The sequence below is a fragment of the Onychostoma macrolepis genome, chromosome 05 (assembly GCF_012432095.1).
Source record: "Onychostoma macrolepis isolate SWU-2019 chromosome 05, ASM1243209v1, whole genome shotgun sequence".
Lineage (NCBI taxonomy): Eukaryota > Metazoa > Chordata > Actinopteri > Cypriniformes > Cyprinidae > Onychostoma > Onychostoma macrolepis.
The window spans coordinates 34,778,904-34,788,870 of record NC_081159.1 but is presented as its reverse complement, the minus strand read 5'-3'; the positions used below and the strand labels follow the sequence as shown (position 1 = coordinate 34,788,870).

At 34.2% G+C, this 9,967-nt stretch overlaps 1 protein-coding gene across 1 annotated transcript; it reads right to left on the bottom strand.

Moving 5' to 3' along the window:
- Nucleotides 1–202: 202 nt before the first annotated feature.
- On the bottom strand, nucleotides 203–9,771 carry vps33a (VPS33A core subunit of CORVET and HOPS complexes). Its single transcript, XM_058777478.1, has 13 exons — nucleotides 9,623–9,771; nucleotides 9,324–9,389; nucleotides 9,059–9,186; nucleotides 8,545–8,728; nucleotides 7,416–7,532; nucleotides 7,018–7,192; nucleotides 6,651–6,844; nucleotides 6,171–6,297; nucleotides 4,797–4,864; nucleotides 3,939–4,076; nucleotides 3,570–3,707; nucleotides 1,773–1,941; nucleotides 203–1,137 (listed from the first exon to the last, which is right to left on the bottom strand). The coding sequence occupies exons 1-13, from the start codon at nucleotides 9,722–9,724 to the stop codon at nucleotides 944–946; spliced, it is 1,800 nt and encodes a 599-aa protein (XP_058633461.1). The 5' UTR covers nucleotides 9,725–9,771; the 3' UTR covers nucleotides 203–943.
- Between the last annotated feature and the right edge of the window lie 196 nt (nucleotides 9,772–9,967).

The following is a 9,967-nucleotide window of genomic DNA, read 5'->3' as shown; positions in this document are numbered from 1 at the left end:
GCTGATATCAAACCTCATCAGAGGAGACCTGCTTCCCTCTGCTCTCATCTGGATCACCTCCAGACCAGCAGCAGCCACTCAGGTCCCCTCAAAATACATCAACCATGTGATAGAAAATCAGGGATTCAATGACAAGAGTTTTGAGAGCACATTCTGTGTTTTTCCTCAAATGTTACAGTAAATTAACTGTTATAATATACTGTATTTTAATTCTTAACTTCAGCATTTGGTGTAAGTTGTTTATGGGCAGTGGTTTGCAATCACGTTCCTGGAGTAACATCTTTAAATTTCAAGACATACTTGTATTTTGTTAAATTTGAATTTACAGGTTTGATACCTCACTTCAAAATCAAGAATTGAGTTGGTATTTATTAGGCATTCAAATGGGAATTTTTGTTTATTTATAACCTTTTATATTTGTCTATAAAACTCACTGAATAATGTGCCTTGCTCTCTTTCAGTCTTGTAAAGGAGTTCAACATTTAATTCACTTCGATAAACAAATTATTACACAAATGTGCTAAAGCCAACATAGTCTTTTTTTTAATATCTTGACCTGGAATGCATTATTTAAAAAAAAAAAAAGTTACCAATACATGCCAAAATAATTTATGGTGGTTTCTGGAAATAAATGCTGTCTGATGAAGCAGGTTATATATCACATTAGTATGTTTATACACTGCATTGACTCTGCTTATAACGCTAACGCTGCTTATATTAGATGCAGGTGGCTGTTTTCACATACGTTTTCTCATAAATAAATTAGTATCGCAATAGGCAACAGCAATTTCAACCCCTCTCATAATCATTAAAAATGATCAGACAAAACAGCAACAACAGTGTGATGTAACTTGCATTCTATATGTACACAATACATTAAAGTCTGGGTTTATGACAGACAAGATAACAGGATCCGTGAGGCCCTACAGAAAGCGTGGCAGCTTTAAGGTAAGTTTTCCTCAGGATTGTCCATGAGAGACTTTATCCAGCTGGTGCCATTGATAAGTTTGGTGGTTGCGATAATGTACTCAGTCCCACTATCTTCCATATGAGACAAAAACCGCAGAGCAGCGATTTCAGCATACGTCACACCGCCAAGAAAGAAGACAAGGGTGGTTCTGTTTTCTCCTGGCTGACCTGCAAATTAAATAGAAGGAGAATGGTCTCTCAATCAATTATCAAAATAGAGAAATGTTACAACCATATGCATCACAACCTATTTATACACACTACATGTTTCAAAGCAGATTTACAGAAATAATATATAATAACGTCATAATATCCTGATAACTTATGGTCAAATTTCTGTGTGATAATATAGTTTACATTTTGTGACAATACAAGCAAACAGGCAGTTGAGATTTGCTATACAGCATATTTAACTTTAATACATGAATCGGATAAAGTTGTACATAATATATCCAACTTTATATAGAGAGCTGTATCCTTTTTTATATATTTGCTTTAAAGAATGTTATAAGGTGGGCCAGACACAATTCTATTGTATTTACGTAAATAATTATAAATAAATAATAAAGATAAACAGACGTATAAAAATGACAAATTTATTTAGTGCATCACAAATCGAAATGTTCTGTTCATGCATACTAAGATGCATACTTCAGTCTGCTCTTTTGTTGCCTTTTGCTTGTGGGAGCCAATTTTACAAGCTAGCTCGTTTATTACTATAAGATGGTTAAGACTATGATGGTTTTACTGATCTGGAATGACCATCATTTATGAAGTAAATCATGTCAACAGTCATCACTTACGTTTCTTGTGAAGGCCTGTGGGAACCAGCTGTCTTTCTTCAAAGTGTGGACCAGGCAAAATTTTCAGCACCTCCTCTATGCTCCTCCAACCAGGACGCGCGAGCACTTGTGTCAGACGAACACTGAGTGGCGCATAGCCACTGTACACATACGAGATGTCATTGGGGTTCTAAAGGACAGTTAACACGCATTAGTCATTCCCAAAACCACAAATAACATGCAGTCCTTAGAAGTGGCACAGTAAACTTGGAATTCAAACGGCTAAAAACAATAGGCTTTTGTGTCATCACATCAGGCAAATGTGTAAACTGTGCACTTATACCTATGCAAATATACATCCCACACAAATGCTGCTGTAAATCATTTCTCAAAACTAACTGCAATTTTCTAAAACATTTTCACAATCACTTTTAACTAACTGCTCACAAGGTCATTTAATGAATGTATGATGTCAAGTTCACCCTAGTAAAAAATTTATTGTATAATATATTTGAAATCCATTTATTTCATGCTAAGTATACTACAAATACATTTATGTATTTATGTACTTAATAAAAATACTTTTCAACTGTACTTTTAGTATACTAAACTGGTAGGCCTATACTTAAAGTCTGCTAAATTGGAACAACTAATGTTATACTTGATGCACTTTAATTGAGCGCAAGTAGTGCTGAAGTCCAACTAAAGATGCACTGAAGTATATTTGATTGTGCTAAAGTGGAACTATTGCAAGTACACGTTAAATATCTTGCATTTAAAGACTGATATTATTTAAAGATCATACAATCCTCATCAATAGTAACAGTAAAACACATTTTAGGCTTAATATTAAGAAATGTGTATTGTGCACTAGTACTCCAAATAATGTTTAAATATAACTTTTACATCAGTAAATCTAGAGCGATAGGTCCGTAAATATTTTAATAGATTTGAACCACACTTAGCATGAAATAAGTTTATTTTAAATACATTACTTTTTACACACAGGTGCCCTTGCAAAATAACCATAAAGTGTAGATCACTAAATTATTAATTTAACACTTGCCAACCACAGTGTGTCACAATATTTTCTGTATTAATTTTAAACAGTGTATTTTCATATTAGTAAGGTTTAAAACCCAGCATACTTGTGCTTGTGAAATATTTAGCTTTTAAAGTGTGCATGCACTAAATACGCTATTTGTTTTGATATTTTGTAATCTAACATAATGCCCTTAATAAATAAAATATGGTTTTCATGCTTTTAGGAGCTACTACAATATTATTATTATTATTTTTTTTTTTTAAATGACAATTTCTGTTTGTCTGTTTATTCTGAACAGCCTGAGATTCTGTAGCTACATGGACCCTTTACACTGACTTCGATGATGCATTTCCAGTTATTAACACCATAAATCTAGTTTTGTTTATTATTTTGTTGATCTAGTTTTATTATTAATGTAAGTTTTTCTAACACAACGGCTGACAGTGTGATAGCATATTTGACATCTTTCTCTCTTTTCACAGTAATCAATATCTCTAATTTGTCTTTTTTTCTCTCTTTCTTTTGGAAAGTCATAGAAACACTAATGTGGGTTTTCTCTTTTGCTATTGGAGCAAATAGGAACACAAAAATAGTGTTTCCACTCTTAAAAGTTTACCCAACTATGACAACTTCTGAGATCCAAGGAAATGTGAAAAGCGTCCATTAGTTCATAGCACTGGTTTGAATTTGGGTGGGGAACATTTGACCAGTGCCGGCCATTTTCAGTTATATAAACACCGAGAACCTTACTAAAAATAAACGACAGTTCAAACCTGTTCGTTGGCATCCTCCATCCACAGTTTGAGTGTTTTCCTGATTGTGGGGTAGTTGTTTCTCATGGTGCTTTGAGGTTTGAGTAACCCAACCTTTTCGATGTTCTTGAGGGTCAGAATGTGCTTGTAACCATATGTCTAATCCAACAAAACACAAACATGATAAATGTTTATGGCATTTATAATTCACTGCTATCATCACCACAAATACTGACTGACTGTTTCACAACTCTGATAGAAATTCAGTGATATCAGTGTTGCAATGTGATTGTTATCAAGGCACACGTGATTCAAATTCACTGTTATGGATTCACAAATCCATCTAAAAGGAAATAAAAGCAAACCACAAAGAAATTTCCTCTATCCAACCTGAAGGATCTCCTTCTTATAGTAGTCCAGGACTTTCTGTTTGAGGCCGTTGTTGCAGACAGACTGCATGCACACCAGTCGCAGGATTTTTATCAGAGGGTCTTTTTGTGCTATGCAGTCTTCTATATATGTGCTGACCTGAGAGTAAAATCACAATAACAACACGCTGAACAAAAAAAATGAATCAAACCCAAAATATTATCTAACCCCAGAGAATTTAAATGTACCATGAAAATTTTTTATTTTTCTCATAGTTCTAAAATGATTTCTAAAATATTAGAGGATGTAAGTGGACTTGTATATTAAACTTCATTCTTTTCTGTTTGAACAACAATTGTGGTCCATTGTATTTACACATGTAATATTTTGGACAAAGTAAGTACTCCCTCTTGCAGGACATTTAGTTCAATAGATCCATTGGTGAGCAAGTGATGTAATGCTTAATTTCTCCTAATCTGTTCTAAAGAAGAAACAAACTTATCTACATCTTTTTTTTTTTTTTTGCTATTCTACTTTCTAAAAAAAAAAAAAACCTTGCTACGTGTACTGCGTTAGGCTAACTGAGACTTATAGCACTTGCATATTGTTGCTCTTTTGTTGGTTTTGATTGCTTCTATTTTCCTCATTTGTAATTTGCTTTGGATAAAAGCATCTGCTAAATGACTAAATGTAAATGTACATCTTGCATGGACTGAGAGTGAGCACATTTTCAGCAAAGTTTCATTTTTGGGTGAACTGTTCATTTAACACAACAAAAGAACAGGGCTTTTCTTTTAAAGTTGTATAAATCATCAAAAACTAAAATAATTTCTTAAATTATACTGCATTCACATTGGAATCATAAACAAAACAAGGCACCTTGTCTGTGTCTACTCCAGTCATAAACTCTTGTTCAACAGTCAGACTGTCAAAGAAGTCTTCTGAGGCTGAAACACAGGAAAACAATGAAAGTTTAAGAAAAAATCCAAAACTGGCAAGTAAAAAACAAAACGTGAACTCATGTCAGGTCTCATAATATTATCATATAGTTTACCATAGAACTCCTTCAGTTTGCTAAAATTACTGGGAAACACCTTTACACAGTACAATGGAAGTCCAGCAACCACATCACATTTTGTGTTTTACTAAATGCTAATTCTTGATATCAGCAAAAAAACGATTACTACTTGTTGCAGAAATTCTAAAAATAAACATCATTGGTAGAATAAGCAATTGCACTTAAAGGGTTACTCCACCTCAAAATGAAAATTTTGTCATTAATCACTTACCCCCATGTCGTTCCAAACCCGTAAAAGCTTCAATCGTCTTCGGAACACAATTTAAGATATTTTGGATGAAAACCGGGAGGTTTGTGACTGTCCCATTGACTGCCGAGTAATTATCACTGTCGAGGCCCAGAAAAGTATGAAAAGCATCGTCAGAATACTCCATCTGCCATCAGTGGTTCAATCTGAATTTAATGAAGTGACAAGAACACTTTTTCTGCGCAAAGAAAACAAAACGACACAGAAGAGCGTATGCTGCTTGCGTCCAGCGGATATTCTCCAAAAGGGCGCTACGCTGAACCAGAGGAGACGAATTGTTGAATAAAGTCGTTGTTTTGTTTTCTTTGCACGGAAAAAGTGTTTTCGTCGCTTCATTAAATTCAGATTGAACCACTGATGACAGATGGAGTATTCTGACGATGCTTTTCATACTTTTCTGGGCCTCGACAGTGATAATTACTCTGCAGTCAATGGGACAGTCACAAACCTCCCGGTTTTCATCCGAGTTTGGAACGACATGGGGGTAAGTGATTAATGACTAAATTTTCATTTTGGGGTGGAGTAACCCTTTAATACTGGTTAATCCTCTAAATTTAAAGCATGAAAGGACAATAAGAAAAACAACAAGGCTGTACCAACAGCATTTCTAACCAGGCCATGTTTATAAATATCTATTGTTAAAATTAATATAGAAATTATAATTATAAGTTATAAAAAAAAGTATGTTATTAGTTGGTCACTCTATATTACTAGTCAGAATTCTCTTTTCTGTAAACTATAAACTAATAACTCTAAACCATAAACTAGTTTAAAATAAAATCAATTCCTTCTTTTTTGTGTACAAACTGATTAATGAGCTACAGCTGTTGTCTGTTGTAATTGACAGCGTTCCATAGACCTTAAGCAGAAAGTAAACAGAAATACTTCTTGAATTTCTGAACGTACAAATGATTGGTCTCAGACTTACTTGTTATGTCCTTAATGAGTTCAGCAATGGAGGTGTGATTAGCCAAGGAACCCCGAGCCGCCTGCATGTGAGGCAACTGGGAAACAAACTGTTTAATCTCTCCAACAGTTTTTGCATTGTGTCGCTCCTAGCACAGAGACAAGAATACCAGATCATTAATGGTAAACACTAGCAAATCAGCATATTAGAATGATTAGAGGATATTAGAATGAAAGGATCAAGTGACACTGAAGTTGCTTTAATGACACTGAAAATTCAGCTTTGATCAAAGGAATAATTATATTAAAAAATAAAACAGTTCTTTTGAATTGCAATATTTCACAGTATAACCGTTTTACTGTGTTCTTGATCAAATAAATGCAAACAGTTCACTAAAATCGTGAACAAGGGAAGTGGGAGGCTTATTTTCTTGCTAAATTTATTTAAAATCAGTAGTTCTTGGTTTGTCTCAGCCAGCAGACTTACAAAAGCAGCACAAACCTCAAACGCAGCTGATATAATCTTGGCTTTCTTGCTGAGAGCCGCTCCCACAGCATTGAAGTTCTTGTCCCGTATTTCAGCATAAAGCTCCTCGGCTGAGTTGAGCTGCAGTTTTTTTGGCTCAGTGGGGAGATCTTTCCCACCTTCTCCCTGTTTCTTCTGTGCAAACTTCTCAGGCGGAAGCTTCACATAACCTGCCAAAGCAAAAAGGGTATGACTACTGGAGAAAACAAGAGCTTATACAATCTTTATAGTGTTATAATTATGCATTTCTATTGGAAAAAATAAATCTTATACAATCTTTATATATATAATCTATATATATTTAAGTATTTCTTTTGTCTGAACAAATTTAAAACTCATTTACCATTGGTGATGCCAAAGATCTCATCGATAAGACCCTCATAGGTAAGTTGGGTGGCTAACGGTGTAAGCAAATCCACGTTGCGATCCAACAGGAGGAGGGTATCAAAAACAGGCAGGATTTGAGTATGACTCCCTGCAAACTCTCTCTTCATCCGCAACATCATGTTGGCCACATGCTGAGAAAGACACAGCCCAATACCACCATGCAACAAATTTTTTAAAATAAGAGAAATAAAAAGAAATAAATCAGTGCAATGTAAAACAAAACTACAACAAATGAGTACCACTGAGGAAGAACTAGATGCTAGACGGCATCAAATGTTTGAAAAGAATAGGCACAATTAGGCACAAATGTTTGAAAAGAGAAGGCAATGTTGACACAAATGCTTTTCTACTCACCCTTGCACACTCGCCTTTGCCAAAGATTTGCGGTATTGTTCCATAAAGTGCTTGCAAAGTCATGAGGCCCTTGGCAGCGTGATACAGGCTCGTCTGGTCATTCTCTAAATAACATTCCTTCATAATAGAAAACAGTTATGTGAACATCACAATCGGCTCATACATATGTCAGCACAAAGTTTGGCAAATATTTGATGTTATGAAATCACAGAATTTTGAACGAGACACTTTTGCAGCTTAACTTCAATAAAAATATAATCATATTTGATATGCACATTTCTAAGACCTCTAAGCCATCAATATGATCAAAATTTTACTAAAAAACCTGTTGTATACAATCTACTACATGCCCTCTGTCATCTGACTGATAATTTAAAATTGTTTAGCAAATGGTACAACTGTAAAAACACCCCATTCATGTTCACGTATTTTGCTGTGACATTTTTATTGATTTTTATAAAGTAAACACAACTTATGTTATTAATATTTCAAGATGAATGAAGCAACTTACTTGATTATCCATACACCATTTTTTAGAAAAATCGTGTTAAAATGTGAGGCTTTTATGGAAGGTTTATTTGTTCTACTCTCAATTATCATTGTGTTGCATTGCATTCAATGTTTTGAAACTACACAGCTTTTATCATCAAACTAAGAATTTTAAATATGATCTTTATAAGACACATTATTAGGAGATATACAGTGACAACTGATAGTGATAACATGATTTTATGTAAGTAGTCTGTTATATTGTTATAACAATGTCGCTGATTTAAATTACAAGCTATCAGCATTTCATCTTACTTTTTACCAATATAAATATTAGCATCTGCACTAAATTGCATAACTGTGCTCAGGCCTGTGAATAAATAAACTGTTCCATAAAAAAAATAAATAAATAAAATGTTGTGGTCTATTATTTCATGTGTCCGGCTTTACTCTATTAAGCTAAATATGCACAGCATTTGTATGAATTTAGAACTATCCTCTATGTTCCATAAAACCTTATTTATAATAATGTTATTTTGCATGAATATTTCTAGTCAAGGTCTGACTAATGCTGAATCAGAAATCCTTTAGAAGATGAATACAAATCCATAATAAACTTGACATTCAAACACAGTCTTACTCTAAAGGAACTCTCAGACTCCATGGAAAGAAGATCTCCATCATAAGGTATAAGGTCCAGAATGTATTCATCGATGTTTGTGAAAGAGTTCAGAACCCCTTTCTCTTTCAGCCGCTGCTCACACAGGAGACTTCGGCGAGGCACAAACAGGATGTGGAATTCTCGTGGTTGTAATTTATCCTCACTGCAATGTAAATATTAAAATGTAATATCATCAGCAATCACTGACTACTGCCAGCAGTCAATGCACATTATCAAAACTACCTTATTATTTCCTTTAATCAAAATATCTGTTTTTGTGGAAGCAAACATCCTCTCAAAATTAAAAATCAGAATATTCCATAAACAGCTTACAGTATACAGAACAAAAGGTGATGGACCCTATTGTATTTGTTCAGATTTTGTTAAAAGCTTATACTCGTCCCAGACCATTTGCTGGACTGTTCAGTTTAGTGCTAGTCCTGCCAAAAGAAATAAGATCTGTCAAATTTGATATGCTGTTTTGTTGACTTACTTTGCAACATTTTCTGCAATGATGTCCATCAATTCCAGCCTCGGTCGAACAAAAAAAACAATATTCTTGACGGCAGCGGATGGTATACGACCACCTTTGAGGGTGAACATTTTCTCGACTTCATGTTCCTTTTTAAAAATGAAATTAAGAAAATCACCTTCTTGAAAAAGCATTAAATAATCATTAAAGTAGCCTCCAGTGTCTTTGAAATATGAAAGTATATTTTGTCTACTATATGTGTATTTTTTGGTACAATTTCTCTCACCTTCAAAAGAGAATACTGAGCAATTAAGCCAAAAGGTCCAGTAAGATACTCGTCCCAAACAATGGCCTTAAAACAAAACAAAAAAAGCGAAAGCACATAAATTAAAGGATAATAAAGCTCTAAACGTTCCGTGTCGACCGACAGCATAACTGAACAATATTTGCATTTGTAACCACAACATACAGTACAGTTCACATTGTTTTAACACGATCAGTAGGTTTTGAGCAAATCTGAGAAAGTGACAGGTGTGACAGCAGTTAGAGACTAATCTGCATTAATATAAAAGCAAAGAGCTTTACCTTGCTTCCCGAACATTTATCTAAAAATTCGCGCAGGTCTTTACGTGCAGCTTCTCGTAAAATATTAAGGTTTACTCTGCCGCAAAACAAATGTGACGCCATATTTCCTGAGCCACAATCATATGACTTTCACGGCCTCAGGATGTCACATGATTCGTCTTTCAAAATAAAATCCAGCATATGTACATTTTATTTCAGTATTTTCCAATGTAATTTAACATAATTTCAATATTTAAAAATGTTTATATTTTATTATTTTATTAGTTACGTTTCGCGAAAATGATTTTGGATTTATCACGACTTTTACACACGCATTCTCAGCGTTTGTTTGTTGCCAAATCCACG

Bases quoted from the DNA above. Each gene is read 5' to 3' on its own strand.
- vps33a (XM_058777478.1), bottom strand. From the start codon at position 9,724: ATGGCGTCACATTTGTTTTGCGGCAGAGTAAACCTTAATATTTTACGA. The intron at 3,708-3,938 runs GTTGGATAGAGG...TTGTTGGATTAG, and splicing joins ATAAGAAGGAGATCCTTCAG to ACATATGGTTACAAGCACAT. The intron at 1,942-3,569 runs GTTTGAACTGTC...ACTGTCCTTTAG, and splicing joins TGGAGGATGCCAACGAACAG to AACCCCAATGACATCTCGTA.